The following is a 22,394-nucleotide window of genomic DNA, read 5'->3' on the forward strand; positions in this document are numbered from 1 at the left end:
ACTTTCTGATTCCTCTTGGAAGGCAAATTGAAGGTACTGTTGTTGTGACTGTGTAAATCACAATAGCAAAAGAGAAATAAGCAACAGTGTTTTGTGGAAATTCACTATTTTGAGAGGACTGTTTAAATGCAATATGGAAATAGCTACCTATCTGTCACAGTATTTTTATTCTGGAACCTTAGCAAATCTGAAGAAACAATAGCTCAGTGCAAGTAAGACTTTCTCCCTACATTCTTGCAAAAAATGGAAGGGGGAAAATACTGAATATATATACTTGAATACAGTCAAAGCACAAGAGAGTGAAAGGCCTTAAATTAGTTTTTCCTCTTATTTGATTCAGCATAATAGGATTAATGAGGAGGATGGCTTTTTTTTTTAATCAGGATGACTGGCTCAGTCAAAACAGTAGTACTGAAATACAGGAGAATTTTAATTTAATTTAATTTAATTTTAATTTAATAAACACAACTTTGATATAAACTTAGCAATCTTCTGTAATACCTCCATATGCCTTGAATTTACAAAGCCAAGGTGCAGAAAGTTGAGAGGAAGAGGCGTTTCTTGGAGTACCTTCAAGGGCTGTCCTCTTTTGAGAACAGTCTGAGCTCCACATCAGAGACTCCCTTAAGCTGCTGAGAAGCCAAGGCCAGCTAATGGCAAATGTGAGATTTGGGATGTTGGGCTTTCAGAGCCTACATAGTAAGTTCTCCAACTTAAGCTTCCGATCTCTTCTTGGGTGTCAAATAGCGTATTTCTTGGGTGGAAGGAGTATTTCTTGGGTATATGTCCCTCAAGTTCCACAAGCAACTTTTTACAAATCACGGCATAATTTCAGTTGGAAGGGACATCTGGAGATCAGCTAGTCCAAGCCCCGGCTCAGAGCAAGTCCAATTAGACCAGGTTGCTCAGGGACTTGTCCAGTTGAATTTTGAGCATATGCAATGTATTTTTAAACAACAAGAAAATAATTCTTATTTCTAACTGAAATTTGCTCTATCTCAACTTGCAGGCACTCCCTATTGCCTTATTCCTGGACACCTCTGAGAAAAGCATGGCTCCATCTTATCTATATCTTCCCCATAGGTTGCTGTAGACAGTAATATCTCACTACTAAAGCTAAAGAACCACAGTTCCCTTAGCCTCTCCTCATATACCATGAGCCCCAGTCCCCTGGCCAGCTTGGTGGTCCTTACTGCACTCATTGCAATATGTCAGTGCCCATCTAATACTGTGAAGCCTAAAGATGCACACAAGTACTTCAGATATGGTCTTCACAAAGTACTGAATAGAGATGAATAATAATTTCTCCTAATGTGCTGGTTCTGCTCTTGCTAATCCAGCCCAGCATACAGTTGGCTGCTTCTGCTGTAAGGGCACACTGTTGACTCATGTTCGACTTGTCCAGCAGGAGTCCCCAGAACCTTTTCTGCAAAGCCGCTTTCAGTGCAGTTGCTCCCCCAGTGTGTACCGGTGCATAATGCTGCTCCTTCTCAGATGTGGGACCCCGCATTTATTTTTGTTGAATTTCACAAGGTTCCTTTCAGCCCATTCTGCAGCCCCTCTAGTGAGGGTGAGATGGGAACAGAACAAGAGTAACCCCTACAAAGATGAATACGCAGCTCTAGGTATTCAAGAGGAACAGTGACACTGGACTGGTTGCTCACAAGGGAGAGTTAGTAACCCCCTACAGGATTTCTCCTTTCAGCTGTTCACTCACAGTATGAACCTGTATCTGGACTACTGCCTGATGAAAGAACAATATTTAAGTTTGACTTTGAATGAACACAGTTTAAAACTATTACAGCCTGCAGACAGCAACACCAGCAAGCTGCCTTAAATGCTGCCAGGAATAGCTGGTTTGTTTGAAATGAAATCAAAGATGATTAAGAGGGGAAAAAAGGAAAACCAAGAGCAATGTTCCATTATGCTCAAAATTTTGATTGTGATAGCTCTGTGCAAGTGAAAGTTTGGCCCTGACCACACATACATACACCTCTGTATTCTTCAGATGACACACAAGGGGTCTCAGAAAGGCTTCCTGATACAATCTCCAAGAATTGGGCAGAAAGCAAATTGTTTCTAACAAGTAGAAGCACAGACATTAAAACCAACTCAGATGTAAAAGTCTTCTAAGTAAAAAAAAGTTTTGGAGAAAAAAGGTAAAATTAAAGGCTGAATTGTAACTAAAGTCGTATACCATTGTCACAGTTCACTTAGATTAAGGCATACGCAACTTCACTAGAATAAAAGACAAGCTTCACATCGTTTTTGTGAAGAATTTCTCTACCTTATATTTATTTCAAAAGTGATCTAGTGTAAAACATGTGCTTCTACATCTCACACATACTGCTGGTATACCTACCTTTCAAAAGCATGCCTGTTTCCAACAAAGGGAACCAGAAGGTATTTCTGCTCAGACACCAAACACCAGTAACGACACAAAAATTATATCTGTTCAAACAATCTCAACATAAAACACATTAACTAAACACAGAAGCGACTAATAAATATACTAGGAGAAAAATAAACTGAACAAATAGATACAAAACTAGAAGAATTTGTTTTGCCTTTTCTGCTTGGTGTAGAGTAGCACCCAGGCCAACACAGAGCCCAAAAGCTGCCACTAGCCAAGCAATTTTAATCAACAGCATATAGTGCATGCCTAACCCGTAAAAACAAAATACAAGTAGTGAACACTGTATGTCCAATATAGAATCCTCCATATATTTGCAGCACTGCCACACAATTTAGACAGTGCCTTAACTTACTGCTTAGGTCACCTAAAACTGACAAGTAACAAAATCAGCTGCTCCTCACATCAACCATTATAAATTTGTCAATTGACATTCTGGGCATCCGTAATGTCAACATTTTGGAATACTGGTCAGATCAGAATGACAACACATAATGTAATCATCACACCAAAGAAATAAGTCAAATTTCATACCTCCATCAAGGCTCCTGGAAACACGTTTACTTGAAGTGCGCTCGAAGTATGGAGCTGGTCTGTCTATGAGGTTGCTGGCCTGTCGTGTCTGTGCTTGTGTACGTCCACTGTAGCGGAACTTGGAACCCAACGTTAGAAACTTGGCTTTTGGAGGCTGTTCTGGTGACACAAGTCTAAAAAGGAAATATGAGAAAGTCAGTTAAACAGGCTTTATTTTATGTATTTAATGAGGTACTTTAAAGCTACTTATTATGCTTCAGCTTTAGTTCATCATGCATGATTTATGCACTCCAAGAAAAGACTCTACCATAAGCTCTGTGAAGAACTTCTAAAACAATGCATGTTACTTATTATTTACAGTTGGAATTGAAGTGATGTTGATAACCACCACATTTTCCACAGTATTTTTAAGCATCTTGGATCCTTATCTTTTGGTGTTATCTTGGTCAATTGGTATCTTTTCTAGAAAGCTGAGGCCATTATGGGTGCATATAGAATACCTCTCAGCTCTCTCTCCTTAGAAAGTTACTTTAGTAATAAGTATAAATTTCACTTCCACTGTCTTTGCTGTATCCTGAGATAGCAATACAGTGGCTGCTCTTCCTCAAAGTAAGGGAATGGCACCTCAAACAGCTAGAGAGTTGTGACCCAATAGTAAGAAGGTTAACAAGCTAGATTCAGACTCCTGTTTCTTTACAATGTCATTTATAGATTTGTATAAATTGATGCTTGCTGGATATACAGAGGGGGTGAAAAAAAGCATATTATGTGAAAAGGGTGAAAAAGGGATTCAGTTACAAGTACTATTAATGAAGGGTATGTATGTTTGTACCTAAGTGTTTGAGCTAATGTCAGAAAGTCCAGTAACAATTTGCTATGAGGGACACCGTTTTGTTCTACCCGTTTTTGCCACCATATGAATTAGACGAGACAGGTCCTCTGCACCTCTCTGGCTTTCTTTCAGTATCAGGACTTAACACTCTTATGCATCTAATGTTCATTGCTTGTACTTAGTTTTTGAATTCTACGCCATCAGCTTCAACACTGAGGGTACTGTTTGTTCCAGTGCCATCCTTTTTGACAGGATAAACAATCATCACTGCAGGAACACTTCCCAGTCTCAGCTTCTCTAGAAAGGTCTTCGATGTTGTTCCTTGGATCAACATAGTGCTGCAAACATGTGCTCAGCCAGCATGGCAGTCTCCATGCCCTGTTCTCCCTCTGCATAGAACCATCAGAATATTGCAGATAGAGCTTTTTGATCTGAGGGTCTACAAAGGATGAGAAGCTCACTGAACATCAGGTTCTTTCAAGCAGAACCAGCAACTACTGTACCCTTTGTACTTAGGGTGGCACAGACAGGCAAGCTAGACTTAAAAGTACACTGACTTCATTCTCCTTTTCTGAAGCATTTGCCTAGGGAATATCTGTGTCAGTAGAATCCAATCCAAGACGTTAAAACAGTATCCAGTGGTAGGTTCTGAGAACTGACAGTCATTCTAAAGATATTTCAGCAAAACTGAAGAGTTTTCAGATGTTTAGCAAAAGGAATAGTGAGCAAGACAGAAAAGTTACCACCTCCTCTAAGGGAGGATGTTGATGGCTTTGCCAGAGCACTAGTCAGGAGGATCCAATCCTGCACACGTACAACGCAGATGCATGCACCTGAATCCTTATCTGTTTCAAGATATTTTTTAAGAAAACAGAATTCAAGACTAATCCACCTCTCTGCACTAAGGCTGCCTATTATATTAAATTACAAGTAACTGGAGCTTCATTTTCATTTCTTCTATAAAACAGCCTTATGCAATCTTTGTGACAATTTATTTTTCCACATTATTTCCAAGAGGGAGTGCATTATGCTCTAAGAGGAAGAAGGCCAAGAGGGTTTTTCCAAGGTTCTTTCTGTTCTTTTCCAGTTTTGGCAAGGCTACAGCATTAACTGCCATTTTTATCTTTCACCCTGCTGAGATAAACTTTTAATCTTTTAATGTGGGGGAAAAAAAAAAAAAAACACAACAAAAAAAACCAAGAGAACTAATTACTTCCTGATTAAGGGTATTTGAGTAGATTTTTTTTGTATTACAAGCTTAAATACATGAAATATCTGAAAACTATGCTTTTACTGTTTTAAGACATTCTGGGGAAACACAGAAACAATCATGAAAATTTCAGAGAAAACATCATAAAACAGAATTATGAGCAGGTTTCTGCAGCCATTGGTTAAGATCCAGAGTTGCACACTAAGCTTACCTCAAAAGAATTATGTCAATACATAGTCTGTATTTCTTAAAGCAGATTGTTGATCTTTGAAAAAGTTACTGGAAACCTATAATGTTGAGTGAATCCAATACCTTTTTGTTGTCATTTTCAATATAGTTCATTACAGATTTTTATAAATAACTTCATATTCTGGCTGCATTTCTCATACATTATAAGAAGATGAATCTTAATGTAATTATTTGAGAAAAGGCAAAGCATTGCAAAAGAAAACACAAGGAATCTTACAATGTTATACAGGACATGCTAAGAGATCTGGAAGCTAAAAATGTACATCTAGATTGAGCACAATTTTCTGTGGTATCACACATGCTTTACACATGCTCTGAAAGAGCATCAGTCTCTTGGACTGTAGCAATTACGTTCTGCTTTTTATCTTTGGAGAAAAACAGAGCTGGATTTATTTCAGTGTTTTTAAAACAGGATGAGAGGTTCTAAGGATTTTCTGATGACATCAGTGGGGTATATGTATTTTACAGAATAGTTCAAATATTTGTTGCATAATTTTCATTATAATGTCATTCCTGGTTAGGAAAAGCCACTTCTGATTGGAATAAAATCCAATTATTATTTTTATTATTTTTGTAGGAAGATTATCTAATATGTGTTAATGCCCCTGGAAACTTGTATTTGCAAATGCTAGTGCTCAGTTTAGTATTTTTAACTTCCATAAGATTTTGGTTTTCTCCCTATTCAGCTCCATTTTATTACTATAAAACCAAGAAGTACAGTTTCCCAGCAAAGCAAACCACTGCATGAGGTTTTTGAAGAGTGTTGATAAACTTTTAATTGCAGACAGAACTGCAGGCTAATTGTGGTAACAGATTTCATCAGCCAAAACAAACTTCAAATTTTCAAGAATAGAATGGTGGAGTAGGCTTCTCAATAAATCTAACCAATGAATTCTATCAAACACGAGAAAAAAAATCTTTGATCAGGATTTCAAAAAGAAGTGCTTCTAAATTAATCATTTTGAGACTGCCAATCTCAGCACAAATTCTAATATTGCATTCAAGAATATTCTACATTCAATGAAAATCTAAATCCTGAAAACCATCCAGTGAGAGAGTTCCAGTAATGAACTGCTTAGGTCTCATGTTCCCCAAGTTCTTTCAAGGTCTCAGTCTAGCAAGTATATTGGGCTTACACTAGTATGCAGAGACAGGATTGCATCTACCTTCAAATACAGTTGCTTTTTCTAAAACAAAACAAACAGGCTGCTGAAGGAGGAAGCTTACCTTTTACATGCCCTAGTTATTGTGCTCATTTCTAAAGCAAGAAACTCAGATTCAATGCCTATTCAATGCATAACAGATTCAACCTAAACCTGTGACTGCAAGGCTGCAAGGGGCACATGCACTCACTCATGGAGTTTGTGCTGTTAAAAAAAAAAAATCAAATGAAGATGTTTTCAAATTCCTTTTCAATGGAGAAAGTAGAAACAGAAAAAACTCTGTGGCCTATTGTTAAAGTGCTCATTTACAAATAGGCCACAATTTCAGTGATCAATTCAGAATTTTATGTTTATTGGTTACTGGGGGAAAAATGCTGAGAAAGTTATGGATTCCAATAAAAACGAATAGTAGTGTGTTTTAAAGTGATTTTCTATTTAAAAAATGACTGTGGAATTAGTCCAGTTTATAAATAAGCAAAAATTCAGCTGTAAGCATTTACAGTCAGCAGAATATGAAGTGAATAAAAATTACTGCTAAGCCCTGAGAGCTTCTTTGAAGGAATACAGTGGATTTTTAGATGGTCTGTCTCTCAGCAGGTCTTACCTCTGATCACTAGTTTAGTTCCATACTGTTAGCACTCTTAAAGTTTAACTAGTTAATTGTACTTGCGACCTTCAGAATTGATAACTTGGGGTCAATGATTGGTAAAGTGTCTTCTGTCTGTGTTACTGGACTGAGAAATAAGTGGCAAAGAGGGGGGAAATCTTCTCTATTTTCCTCATTCTTTCAAAGAGAGATTTGAGCATACCTGGCAAAGTGGGGGAAACAGAGAACTACCATTTACCTGAAGAAAGTATGGTGCTCCACACAAACCTTCCATAACCTCTTAGCAGCTCGATGGTTTGGCAGTTTGAACCCAATAGTGCTCTCAAACTGTTCCAGCTGGAAAGAATCCACAAATCAATTAACCCATTTCCTTAAGCTGGCTATTAACTAGCAGGCAGAATTCAGATAGTTCCATTACTCTAACAAGCTGTAACTCTCCTCTCATAAGACTTCATAAGATTAAAAAAAAGAAAATCAGAATTTCCAGCCTTTTAATAAAATTATACTTGGCAGGCTAGATATGACAGGTAATAATCACATTATCATTTCCTAGCTGTACTAATGACTCTTGAGAAATCCAATAATACTTTAGTGTTCCTTGCTAATTTTCTGACTACCTGCCCAATGTATTTATGAAGTAATTGCACTGCAGGTTGTGCTGAATACTTTCCTTGGATTTAATAAAAAATCTGAAATCCATACTGCAGTGTTAAGCTTACCTGATGCATTTTGCTATATAGTAAATTCTTCGTAAAAATATAACTATGCACCATCAGTGAGTGCAAGAACAATACATCTGTGTTCCAAAATTTACAAAACTACAATTGTTTGTATTGAGCTGTTGGTATTCAGACTTCTCCTTTGTTTTATTTATTCACACCGTAAAAGCTACCTTAAACATAGAGTGTAATTTTAAAAAGCATGATAGTGTTTGAATTTATATTTTTTGTGAAATTCATAGTTGCAATGTGTATGAAACAACCCCCCAGTCTTCTTTAGAAACTCCCACAAACTTAAAGTGATATCTGAAAAGAAAGCTGAATTCACTATTTCCACAGCAGCAAACAAAGAACTATAATGTCCTACAGGACAACTCACAAGCTTTTGGTTACACCCATACAACCAGATACATTGACATTTAGTGAAGAATTATACCCAAGGAGGAAGAGCGGCTGGCTCTCTCCCAGGACTGCAAGTTTGTCTAGACAGTAAGATCATGGCCTGTGTAACTAGCTTTTCTCACAACGAAAAGTTACAGGATGGCATCTATTAACAAAAGAAAATATATTTTTTTTAGTTTGCATTTACTAATCAAGAAAAATATTTAAAACCACCAGTAGAATTTTGAGAGGAAAATAAAACCCTCTTAAGTTTTGCTCAAATCCAATATAAGCCTGTGAGGACATCTAGGGAAAAAAAAAACGAGGATGTTATGTTGCTGCTGGATAGAAATAATCTAACCAAAGAAAGAAAGGTACTACTTACTTCTGCTGGCCTGACTTTGATGTAGAAATTACTTCGCTTATAGGAAATTTTCAGAATTTTTGGCCATGCAAAGCGGTTGATCCGGAGTCTATCTTTGTAAATGAGCAGTCCATTAGCACATACACCCAGCATGATATCCACACCTTCAGAATCCTAGCACGTATGAGACAATTTCACAGACATCAGTTCAATATTCCAAAGAAGTAGTTATTGCTGGCATACCTTGAGGGAATAATGCAACTGGGACTTGTTTCATATTCAAACCTGAAAGACCCTGACAATGAGATTCTTATAGCAGAAATAACCAAGTATATTAATTTTATAGGAAAGGCTATGGAAAGGTAATGGATTGGGCACTCATATGCCATTGCATATGCCACAGTTCTGGGGAATTCTTTAACATTCTGGCAAGCAGGACTAAGTCAACAACTGATAAGCAAGGAAAGAAATGGTGAGTATACTACCAATAATTTCAACAAATATTAAAATAAGAAAAATTAAAAACAAGCCTTTCCAACTTAAAACAGTCAGTGAAAAGTCTAACTTGGTGATCATGGCGATCTTCTACAGTCACCTACTATTCCAGCAAAGACATACGTAGTAATGGATAGTTGGCTGAAAATGTCAACATAAGGATTTCAAAGTGCTGGCAGGCTGAGTTTCTGAGCACTCTGTTCCACTGATAGCATTTGGTGCAATTTTTACAGGTTACAAAAACTGATCAGTTAAGGATAAGGCTTCAATATGCTGAAGCACTACACAATACAACAGAATCTCTTGTCTGCCCCAGCAACGAATCAACTATACTAAATGTCAACACTATCATTAAAAAGTTGCTTCACTGGCATAACTAACAGCTGCAAGTGGATCCAGGCAAACAGGTCTAGCACTTGCTTTTACTTCACTACAGCAAAAGAAACCTCCAATCTAAGTTCCTTCAAACGCTACAGACCAGTTGAAAAGCTAAACTGCACTTGTATTAAAAAACTAATTCTACAGACATGGTTAATGTATGCAAATAAAAACTGAAGTATGTTTCTTTCAAGTGCTTCTAACAGAACACAGGAAATAGTCTATGGAAAAATCAGAAAAGACAAGTGCACATTGTTTCCATATGAAACAGAATTAAACGTTTCTCCAGTACTTAAAGGTCTTTATTTTCTTTTTTAAAATACAAGTCTGATATGCTTACAATGAAGTAATTTTCCTAATGATTTGAGATTCTGGATTTGTGTGAGGGAATGGAAGGGGGTTGGTTAGTTGGGCTTTTAACTAAAAAAATCCTACTATAAACGCAAATTTGATTTGAGTTACCCAGAGGAATAGAAAGAGCACCAAAAAAACACCCTCCCCCAAAGCCTCCCCCCACCTCTGCATTTAACTTGCATGGTATTACAATAACAATTGTGTTGTTTTAGGTTTTACTTTACAGCCCCATGTCTCCTTGGCATCAAAAATCTGACATTTAAAATGTATTTTGCTGCTCTTATGAGTAAAGTATTATTTCCAAGTTTCACACACATCTATGCACTAACTAAACTTAGATTTAAAATAAATTTTAAGGATATTAGAGCTGTGAACAGAGTAATTATTGTGACCAAGAGATAAAAGTCTTATACCTAAGAACTGAGTGTATGAACATGTTTAAATTATCTATATATACTATGTCCTTTAATACTGAACACATCTATCCTAAAATAAAACGAAACCAATCCCCAATACCTTGGCATGATGTAAATCCACTCCATACATGGAGAGTCTCTTAGCATTTTCTAGGAACTGGGAATCCGCCTGTGCTGGAGTCAAGCCCCTAAAACCATTGAATAAGCCTTGAGTTTATTGACAAAAAAAAATGAGAATCAAAACTGAGTGGAATCCTGGAATTCAGACAAATAGAAAAAGCTCAATTTCGTAAGGTATCAATAGCATTTTAGGCCTGAAGGAAAATTGTTATTTCAGAGCATATTTATATTTCTTTAGTAGAGATTTCCACCTTCACTCTTTCAAAATATTCTAGTTGTATGTTGCTTAAACTCATGTGCTCAGATAAAAATATTTTCTCCAGAAGTTCTCTTCTGAGATTTTAGTGAAGCTACTATTTTCAAACTAAAATTTTTAAACATACAAAAAGTAAGAGGTTCTAGCTACGCAGCAAAAGATTTCCAAAGTGACAATAATGTCAGCTTAGCAATTTCACATACACTCCTAGGAGAACTGACATAAATATGACAAAGCGTGATGATTTCATTTAATCCCCCTGTATCTGACAGACCTGTGTGTTTTGTGTAGCTCAGCTACTTTCTCTTCCATTTCTTGGGTTTGATTGGGCGCAAATTGGAATTCACTGATATAGTCACTGCGATGCTCCTCTGGGTCATGGTCACCCAGCTCAGCCTGCAGGGTATAGGAACCAAGGAGGGCGTGAGTCACAAAAGAACACGGCAGTCGACCAGATGCAATGTCCTGACGAAGCTGTAAGCACAAGAAATATCTGCAGGACAAAGGGAAGTAGAAAAAGAAAAAAAGTGTTACCAGCGGCAAATTCATGAGAGATACGGCAGAATTTATCAAGATGAATGTGATCACATATGCATATATTAAAATAAGTCAATGCATTAATAATTTGTTAGGCTTTACATTGTGTGTGCATTATAGACACAGTGAATTTCACTTACATTTCTAAGAGTCAATATTACTTTCATAACTAATTTGAAAAGCAGGAAAAATTCTGATTTCCAATATAAATGAATGAAAAACCGTATCTAGTTTGTAACAAGAGCTGACGAACTACTTCATTTTGCATTCTAGCCTGCAGGTATCTGAAGGTTTACAAGTAAACCCCCATGCATTTCCTTTGAAATTTCACTTTGGCTTTAAAATTCTAACTTTTCTATCCCTTGCAGCTCCTCAGATAATCAAGTCATGTAATACACAAAAGAAATCCAGTTTAGTACCAAACTCATAATTGCCTTGTTTAAACCATCCATGTATTAGAATTTAATATTTCAGGTACTGCATACAGTCTTCTACCCAATTTAACAAGTTATCAATCCACAGACATCTTACCCTTGCACAGATTTTTCACGTAAACTAAAAAAGGTTGAAGTTTTACAAGTGAAGCTCACAGTTTAAGGAATTTAGCTTTAAGCTAAAACCATAAAAATGCTTTTATCAGTTGAATACACAATTGAAAATTCAACCAACTCGCTAGAAACTTTCAAAGTAAACATAGACAGCTTCTTTCAAACATACTGCATACTAAATGTCTTAGACTATTTGTAGTCTATCAACTACAGACTTGTGCAGCTATCTTACTTTGTGCAGAAGACTGCTATGATGTGATGTATAGTAACATATTCTGCCTCAGCACAGTCAGCTAATTCCAAATCAAAACTGTTCAGGTTTTCCATCACTCCCAAAAAAATGAGCATCAGTTCCTTGCACTCACTGGTTATATTAAGTCTTGCAATGCTACTTATTAGGTGTCTAGTATCCACTGCATTCTAAGTACTTTCCATCTAAGAAATCTGGAAGAGAATTATTTTCAGGTTTTATTATGTTTTATTTAAAGCATATGTACACAAATCTATGTTTTTACCAACCTAGCCTGGATAGTTACTGAAGTGTCTTGGATCCTGTGAGCCCCACTCTTAATATCAATACCCTCACACCCTCATTTGCTATATAATAATGCAGCAGTCTGACAATAAACCTTCTTTCAAACATGATCCTTCTCAACCCCTGCCCAAATCATATCCCCACTTCATCATTAAATTATTTTTTCTCAGGTTTCTTCCTGAAGTTTTCACTTTACCTTTTCAACCTCATTCCAAAATGCAGTTGATATAAGAACATCTATAGTGTTCTAGAGTAACAGTCAAACCTGTTACAGCATCCAGAAACTGAAAGAAATTTTATATGCCCTTCAAATTACACTAATAGTAGTTTTTAAGTTTAAAATTAGGAACTATGCATACCTAGTGATATCTTCAGTCAACTGTGAAGGATCTGGAGGATAAAACTTCACATTAAAGGTGAATATCCAAGGTAAACCTAAACAAGGGAAATGTCTGATTGTTAATCTCAAACAAGTTGAAGCAAGCAAAGAAAGAACCTTACTGAAAAATGTTAGGTAGTCATATCAATCTTGTATCACTGAAATATTGAAAAAAGGTTTTTTTTCCCCTCTTTTTACAGTACATTAGTAAGAAGCATACATTATTTCCATTAACAGGTAGTAACTCACATACACATACAGTGAAAGAATAGCTTGTCAAAAACTATTTTCAAAACATGTTTTACAGTAAGTTATAAAAATATCAGCATAAGTTTTTAATTTGAAAACTACTGTGATATATTAATGCTTTTAAGATATTCTGTGTTCAAAGACGCTTGCAATGAATTTGTATTTATTTCCAACTCGTCCAAAGGTAACAGTCTCCCCATTTAAACTGACTGTTGATTTGAGAGACCCTACAGTAGCTGTGAACATGAGATGTCAAAATGAGGCCTGTGCTGCATATAACAGAAAGATAATGTGTAAATTACTCATATTCCTACAAAATGCATGGAAGACTAAATACTAACCATTCCTCCTTCAAAATATATTTTATGAAACAACACCTTTAGCAACTATAATAGCAAAGACATTTTAAGCTTAATTTCTCTTGTGTTAGAATTGTTAACACCACCTGCATTTTTTAAGCAAAAGCATGCTTAAAACTAGATTAATTGACAAAGTATAATTGTTGCCTTTCTCCATAGCTCTAATTTTAAATAAATCTTTAAGATTTGAAAGCTGAAGTCACTTATCAATAAGTAAAATACATTCTCAGAATGTTATTCTACTAGTATTGTAACACTATGCCAGAATACATTAAGTGGAAGGTACTAATAACTTGACAACACAGAACTTCCCTAATTTGAACAGATTTTATTAAGTACAATACAGGACATGTAGTAGAAAATCCCAAAATAAGAGCCTAGAAAAGAATTTCATAGTTTGGCTTTGCATGCTGCTTGAAAGCAAATGTAGCTGAGCTTTACCATACCTTGCCAAACATATTGAAAGTAACACTACAACGTGGATCTGATCAAAATTAAGAAAATCAGAAAATAAATCAAAATATTATCAACACAATTAAGCAGCCTTTTTGCCTTCCTGTTGCCCTTTTTCTCCCAATACAAAAAAAATATTATGGTGAAAGACCTAGCACAAATGATCTTTGGTAAAACATGGTAATCATTTTATAAAGCTTGTTAATGATGAATTTTGGATAGTAAATTATTTTAAAAATCTGTCCTACGCAAATAAATCAGGCTTTGAAAATATATGTATTTTAATAACAAGACTGAAATGCCATTTCCAACATTATGCTAGAAAAGAGTGCTGACATTTTTGTTTAAGGTTATTTTCTTTTTTTAAAAAAAGGGGGGAAAAATACCCCACACAACATATTTTAAAATTTCACAGCTGTTAAAGGTGAAGAGGTGCTTTGTGTCAAAATTTCTGATGTCTTTCAACGTTTCAAAAATTATTTCAGTTTTTCAGACATGACTTCATTGGAGCACTCCAATTTCTGCTTAAATGTGAACATCATTCTCCACCAGGCAAATAAGTCACCTTTTGAGAGTTCAGGGTTTTAACATATCTTAATCTTCCCAGTGATTATTTATTTGCTAGAACAATGATACCTTTGCTTACAAAATAAGGTAGAACTCCTTAAAAGAGAAAGCCTCATTTATCAGCAGTACACAGACTACTGAATCAGGTAAAATATGCCCCATTGCATCATCTACTGCAATCCAGTGCAAGATAGAATTAAGACAAAAACACCTTTAAAAGTGTCTAACACTAATTAATACATATAGCATAAACAAACAGAATTAAAGCTGGAATAGCCTGCTTCCATCATTTATTTCCCAGGGAATTAGCAGCATCATTTAATGAAAAGCCACTGATTTTGAGTAGGCCAAACTGATGAAAAGAAGCAATTGGGCCAAAATGCCTATGAAAAAAGCGTTTAGGCAGAGGTGTCATGTAAACAGGGCTTTGAGATGGGGAGGGATGGACGAAGGATGTGTCCTTCCAACACAAGTACTAAACCAGTTTTCCTGGAATGAAGCAATGTCCCCTGGTCTGAAGAATTTTTTCCTGGTCTAAAATTGCCATTAAACTAGTCACAAATGAATTCCTGCTTAACCTATTTCTCCTTCTTGTCAGCATTTCTAAGTTAGCTTTCAGACAGCACTGTAGTCAGGAGACCTAGACACCATTTGAAGAAAAAGGAAAAAAAAACACTCCTTTCTATAAAGTCTAAAAAGAGCATAAATCCTGTGAATGTATAGACTATGTGAAAAATGTCAGCGTCTGCTCATACTAATTCACATAACTAAATCATAGAAAAAATGTTTTTGTTGACTTTCTACTGAATATATTCTGAACAGTTGGTGACATATTTTGCCTGATGACTGAAAGCAAATCTATCCCCTGAATAAAGACTAGCAAGTATATTACAATGTGCACAGTCTATATTTGTACTTCTCACTAGAGCATACTGTTTAGAGCCATATAATGGATGTATACAAATATAATTGTCTTCACACAATAATGCACACTATACCAGGCATCTGGAATTGGTGGCCAAGACAAAAAGAATAAACAACTCTGATATTTAAAATGATCTTCAGCATTCTGTCCCTGATAAGGCTCTCTGTTTCGATGTTTAATAATATAGGATATAGAAATGTCAAAAATTTTTCTAGCCAGCTTGTTACCTCAAAAATGCTTTTGTGGCAACTTTAGGCACATTCTTAATGAAAAAGAATGCAAAGTAACCAATTAGCTAGCAGCATACAATCGACATGATTCATCCCGTTCAAACTTGGAAATCAGTGAATTGTGGGGTTTTTTTCTCCAGTAAAGGCTTTTTCTGATGATACCTCTGTGTCTCAGCTAACATTTTTCGAGTACTGTGAGATTAGGACAGATACACTGCTCACAGACAGATGTAAAAAAGCCCCATAAAATTAAGAAAATGGTAGCAATTTCACTTAAGCTACTTTTAAGGAAATTGAACACACAAGATCTATATCCAGTCCATATTTTCAAAAATACATTTTAAAAAAATCAATTAAAAAAACACACACAACACACAAACCCCCACAAACCAGAGTCCAGCCACCCCTAGTTGAACTAACAAGATTCAGCTCACAAACTCAGACATCTCCAAACAGCAAAATCATTCTTTATAATTAGTAGACACAGAGGAGCACTTCTGCAGGACAACTCTTCCCTGGCACAGGTACTTACTTCTCTTCATGATTTATAAGATGGACTCGAGAGTAATTAGCTTAGACTGAAATTAGCCACAACTTTTACAGATATATGGTTATTCACATAAAAGAGATGGATATAAAGTTACCCCAATGTTTTGATGCCTGAGCTTAACCATGTTTTGTTAGCACTAAAATCAGAGACATATTTAAAAGGCAAGCCTATACCTTAACTACATCTTACTTCCCTTAGCACTTTAAATACAAATTTTTAATTACTTAAGTATTTTAGTACAGTTTTGTGAAATTCTAAACTCATGCTATATTACTCTCAGACAATCATATTTATGTATTTATCACCATTTGCTCTACTGTAGAATTTAAAAATATACATACTAACCATATCATTACCCTTCCATATCATCCTCTTTTCTGAGCAGTCAAGATGCTTAGGCTGTATTACAGAATATACCATAGAACCAATATCAAAAACCCATTTCAACTCCTTGACAATCCCAGAACCACCTTAATTGTTGGCTACTGTCCTGGTTTCGGTTGGGATAGACCTCATTTTCTTCCTAGTATAATAGCTGGTATACTGCTGTGTTTTGGATTTAGTATGATAATGTTGATAAACACTGATGTTTTAGTTGTTGCTGAGCAGGCAGGGACTTTCCAGCTTCTCATACTGGCCTGACAATGAGGCAGGGAGTGCTCATGAGGTTGGGATGGGGCACAGCTGGGACAGCTGACCCCAACTGGCCAAGGAGACATCCACACTATATGATGTCACACTTCCTATGTAAACCTGGGAGAAGAGGGGGGAAGGGTAGGGTATGCAGAGTGATGGCGTCTGTATTCCCAGGTAACTACTACACGACAGAGCCTGGCTTTCCTGGGGGATGGCTGAACACCAGTCTGTCCATGGGAAGTCGTCATTGAATCCCTTGTTTTGCTTTGCTTGTGTGTACAATTTTGCTTTACCTATTAAACTGCTTTTATCTCAACCCACAAGTTTTCACTTTTCCAGTTCTCTCCCCCATCCTACTGGGGTACAGTGAGTGGCTGCATGGTGCTTAGTCGCCAGCTGGGAATAAAGCATGATGGCTACACACCTCAAAGACAAGCCCATTATTCTGTTTGGCTGTTTTTAAGTTCCCTGAACTGAATGACTGGATGCTCATAAACATAAGGATGTTAAGAACAGTCTTCAACATGACTAAGGAGCAAGGTTTAAACTTGTTGCCCAAGATTTGCCACAAGCGGCCTTACCTATTGTACTACTTCATCTGTTCTAATCCACTTCCATAGAATTACAGAGGATTTCCCTCAACCCCCTCAATAAAGTGAATCAAGTAACAACCAAATTAAGTTTTCTGTCTTTACTCCTCCAATTAATCACTCCTTTCTAAACATAAAATAACTCTTCTACCACCATAGCCATTATCTTTTTTTGATACCAGTAGATATAATTAAATTCAACCCTAGACTGCTGAAATTTAGTTATGTACATAAGACACCACTGACTCTTATAAGCAATAGCAAAACCAGGCATTTGCAAAGGCTGGTTTTGTTCTTCTCTCAGCCCCCCACTTCAGAATGTACTAACCTCCTGAAAGTGCCCGCTCAGAAAACAAGTGCAGTTACCTTAGGCGGACACAGTTAACCTACATTAGATCAGATTAACCATCTAGGTACAGTGGTGAGCTTCTAGAATCTTTCTGGCTAAATAAGAATTCTCCTGAGAGAAGAGAATAAGACAACTTTGAAGTTAACTTCAATAGCAAAACCAGTTAAATTTACCCTTTATCAGATGAGAATGTCAAAAAAGAACCTCTATACAGTCCATTCTGTTCTCAGAATATACAAATCCTCCCCATTTCTTATAAGATAAAAAAGACAGGATATGACATACAAAGTTTCTAGGTTTTATCACAGAATTTTACTTTTGCAGTAAAAATAATAATCATGCCACACACTATAAATAGGTTTAATTGACAGAACATTACATTGAATTTAAGCAACTATTTGATGCAGCATGGCAATTAAATATCTATTTGGAAGAGTATATATTATATCCACACCAAAACCTGGACGTAGCCCAAAAATAGTTTCAAAATGTGTGAGAAGGTCAGTTTCATATACTTCAATTACACAAACAACAAGAGCAAATAATTAGGCTTCCCAAAACCAATGGCTTATACACTCACATCTCTAATCTTTACCCATGATATAACCGTGAACATCTAAATTGCATATGAAAGATTAGTCTTTAACTGCAATTAACACTACGATGAAACCAGGTTTACTTTACTCACTCAACCCTGTTATGTTGCAATTGGGACGGACAAACAACATAGACCAAGTTCTTCTGTATGAACAGCAGTCTCCATTTACTGCCACAAACACCTTTCTATATAGTTTTTACCAGCTCATGTGTCTTTTTGCTACTGGTTACAGGCTGCAATAGTAACATACCATTGGCTAATTTTGCTAATGTCAATGTTACTTTTTTACTCCCTTCTTTCTCACAGGTACACCTAGATATCTCTGGATACTCCTTTACTCCCATCTTTCTCATGGGTAGGCCTTAATATCTTCAAGGCTAAGCGCTGTTCCCATAACCCCCGCCATAGTTTCCCACACTGTTACACTGAGTATGAGAGTAACGAGAATACTGACAGACAAAACTGAGTGGAACATCACGTGTTCCATACTAAATGCACATACAACATCTCACATGGAAAAATTCTCAAATTAGATTTTATACAAGGGTGAGCCACCACACCCTTTATGAAGTCTGGGATTTGACTCTTCCAAGGACAATTGCTACTGCTTGTACCATCACTTCATTCAAGCTGAAATTCTCAATTTTGCAAAAGCCTGAATCCACTTCAGGTGTAGCAATTTTCAAGATGATAGAGAAAAATATAATTACCTCACCTTTCACCTGATTGAATTAGTTAGAGGTTTTAACACATGCCAGTGGATATCCATTTACATGAGATTAAAAAAAGGTCAAGAACTAATTTTCCTGAAGAGACCAGGCTAGCCAAAAGCAAACAAGCATTTTACCACCTTCATAGCTGTGATAACAGAGCCGGTAATTTGTGGATCAAGTTCATTAGCCAAAATAACACTGATAATTGCTGAGAACCAACATAATTGTCCAGCCAAAGGCCAACCTGAACAAATGAGAGATCATAAAGAAGGCCTACAGACCCTGACTTTGCAAGAGCCAGCCTGATGCAGAACATGATTTGGGGGAGACTACAGGATTCTTTCTGTTGTCCCCAGTCACAGATAGTACATACATGCCCAAAGTGCAGAGTATTTGTATTGTTCACACGTTAGACAGTGACTGAGTTTGTTATAAATATTAAGTTGCCAACTGGTATGCTGAACTCAATTTCCAAATTTGCCATCTTTGTGTGTTCAGATCAATGTGTTTGTCCAGATCCACTTACCTAGCACGCCAGTGCTTCAGTTTGTGCTCTAAATGAGAAAAAGAAATGTGTTTCTTCATCTCAAATGTTCAAATGGAGTAGTAGGTTTTAAAGGTACCTTAAATTTACTATAATTGAGTATTTTTGTACATAAGATTTCCATTCTTGATTCAAATATAAGTATATTTAGAACTAAGACTGAAACAAAGAAAAGCCTCATTACTTGATAATCATGGTGCTAGGGGATAAAATTTATTTTTGCAGTACATTCCAATATCTGGAAGCTCTAATACACCAATTACAAGGAACACAACTGACAGTACGCTGATTACTTGAAAATTGGTGTAATCAAGTTTCATTTGAAAAATCCTTAAAATGGCTCACTTGGTGGTTTGCCTTATACACAATGCTTATCAACTCTGAAATGCTACAGAGCAGAGAAAAAGTTCCAGTCATGATGTTTAATTCAAGAAACTGGACTTGATCTCCAATATAAAATGTAGGTCTTCATGATTCACAAAAATCACATCCCCTTAAAATATTTTTGTAGGATGTATTACATGTTATTAAAAAAAAGGTTGTGTAATGCATCCAAATAATTCTCAGGTCATTTCCTACACTTCAGACTAACAACACTTGTAGCCTATATAGCATGCAGATCACTACAGAAGACAATATAAAAAATATCAATGTCCTCAGTCTTCTGTTAGATATTCAAACCAAACAAAATGGCCTTTAGCCCACATGTTTGGACAACTAACAGGTTTTTACTGAGGAGGTGCAGAATGAGAAGTTACAAAACCAGCAACTTTTCCTTAATTAAAAGGATGGCCTTTACTTGCGCAAGTATATTAGTACATTCACTATTTTAATAGGTCTAGTTTGCTTATACAAGAACACATCAGCTTATAAAAGAAGTTTCCAAGGAAGCTTCTGTAACTGTCATTTCTTTATTGAAAACATAAACCACACCTTCCTAGTAAGGGATTTCATCAACTGGTAAAGGCATAAGGAAAGCAAAATGAACACCACTATGATTTCTGGAAAAATGTGTTGACTTAAAACAGAAAGTTAACAAAAGTAAAGAAACCACCTGCTTATCATTGTAAACAACACACTGCTGTTCTTAATTGCAAGTGTTCCCACTGGATCACATTCCTCAAAAGAATTCAGAGTCAGTTTCTTGTATTGCTTAAATTTTTGTTGTGTTGGAACTATAGACATGTACATCTTACTATCATCATCATCATCATCTCCTCCCACTTACATTTCCTGACAGGCACCCACGAAGTAAGATTTCCATCAAAAACCAAACAAAAAAACCCCTGTACTGGCCACAAATTAGTGAACCAATGAGAAGAATTTCAGTAAGGGCTGTCTAGCCCTTCTTAGTGGCTACTTATTTTGAGAGATGTATACTCACAAAGAGTAATTCCTGCATTTACTTTCCATTCACTCCCCTATCTACTACAAAAGCTACCTGGCTAATGAAAAGTTTTGACAGTTTTATGCAGAGTAAATTAAATTACTCATTGTGTATTGAGTATAGGAAGCAGAAACACTTCTCACACGGATTCAGTCTGAAAAGCACCGTAGCAAGACATTCAAAGATTACGCGCTCTATTCCGTTTCCATTCTGCAAATGATGGACACATCAAAAAATCCTTATCAGGACTGAAAAATATACATTTTCTGTGAGACATGTTGATTCTCTTTTTATAGTTTCATATTTTTCATATTTCATGGTTTTGAGTCTTCAGAGTTAGAAGTCCTATAGCAACAACCATGACCATCTTTGCAAGATGACATTCTCCATCCCATAACCCAAATATCAGCACAAAGCAGAAAAACACCTACTGTTTCAAGATGCAAAAAAATCAACTGTTAGTCACAACACAGGAAAATTTTGGGGCAGCAGCCAGTATAATGATTAACTTCTACAGACAACACTGAGTGATTCTTTGTTTACTTCATGGACATGGGACAGAAATAGAAGCTTTGCTTTCTGTTCTAAGATTGAATATATCATTATCAGATAAAAATTCTTTTAATGCTATAAGTACACAATTTAGTTGACATCCAGGCTACTAAGCTTATGAAGAATATTTCTGTGAGGAAATGAAAGAAATATAGCATCTGAATACAGAAGTACTTACTTCGAATTTGTCTCTTAATTTCCTTTGAAGAATCTAGCCAGTTCTGAAAAAAAAAAAAAAGAAAAAAAAAAAGAAAAACAACAAACCAGCATTTAAAATCATTTGAAACTGAAGACAGTGAAGTAATTTCATACAGTGCAGTTAAAGTTTATATTGTTCAGACATCTGTTCTAAAATAACTCAGAATTCTAAAATTGAACTTGTGATTTGCTAGCAAGTCTCACCACCCATGCACATCAATGAAACTGTGTAATGCCACTGCCTTCACTGTTGCTTTTAGACTGTTTATGCCTTGTAATTTTACAAAGTAGATAATCTCATGGTGGAAGTAGTCTAGCTCATTACGTTTGACAAATGCAATTTTCTGTCATGCTCCTTTTATTGACATAAGCAAACTTTTCAGGAACAGCTATGTAATCTCTCCATGTCTGTGCTACACAGCCATACAGAGTTACTTAAGATGGTATTTCTCTTCAACTCTATAGACTTATTATTCTCAAGGCATATACATTTTAGTGCTGATGATGCTCAAAGATGCTTGGAAAAACCTTATGAAATTTCATGCCTTTTTCCTGACCTCCCCCAAAGCAAATTTCTCTATAAGCATGTATTATGGTAACACTGATACACTGGCAAGGTTCAAATCTAGATACTCAGCTCTATTTTAGACAATGCAAATAAAGGCAGTTTTTCATATTTAGATGCCTCACTATCAAATGTGTTCTATCCTCAAGGCAAAAAAAAAAAAAGTTTTTATATAATCTGTGCAACCAGTTAAAGATTACATAGCATTTCAGTTACTATTGGTATGTGCAAAAGAGACATTTGTGACCGGATCATCCAAGAATAGAACTTCGGGAAGTAAGACTAAGAAATCAGTAGCATACATTCATCAGTAACTTAGACAATCCTGTTTACTAATTTTACTCAATGTTAGAAAATACATTGAGAGACTAGAAACAAACCTTTTAAATGCAGTTACCAAGAATTACACAGTGTTTAAACCTTTATTTCCCATGGCCAG

General features: G+C 36.0%; 1 protein-coding gene across 50 annotated transcripts in view; it reads right to left on the reverse strand.

Annotated features, from left to right (window-relative positions):
* Positions 1-22,394, reverse strand: part of EPB41L2 (erythrocyte membrane protein band 4.1 like 2) — a 103,192-nt gene that overhangs the window by 27,019 nt on the left and 53,779 nt on the right. For all 50 annotated transcript variants that reach the window (XM_065056977.1, XM_065056969.1, XM_065056971.1 and 47 more), the window contains 7 exons: positions 21,371-21,413; positions 12,471-12,546; positions 10,766-10,984; positions 10,216-10,303; positions 8,494-8,646; positions 7,247-7,344; positions 2,948-3,120 (listed from right to left, as the gene is read on the reverse strand). In XM_065056977.1, coding sequence (XP_064913049.1) covers positions 2,948-3,120; positions 7,247-7,344; positions 8,494-8,646; positions 10,216-10,303; positions 10,766-10,984; positions 12,471-12,546; positions 21,371-21,413 — 850 coding nt within the window. The remainder of the gene's footprint in view (positions 1-2,947; positions 3,121-7,246; positions 7,345-8,493; positions 8,647-10,215; positions 10,304-10,765; positions 10,985-12,470; positions 12,547-21,370; positions 21,414-22,394) is intronic.

The sequence above is a fragment of the Columba livia genome, chromosome 3 (genome assembly GCF_036013475.1).
Source record: "Columba livia isolate bColLiv1 breed racing homer chromosome 3, bColLiv1.pat.W.v2, whole genome shotgun sequence".
Taxonomy (NCBI): domain Eukaryota; kingdom Metazoa; phylum Chordata; class Aves; order Columbiformes; family Columbidae; genus Columba; species Columba livia.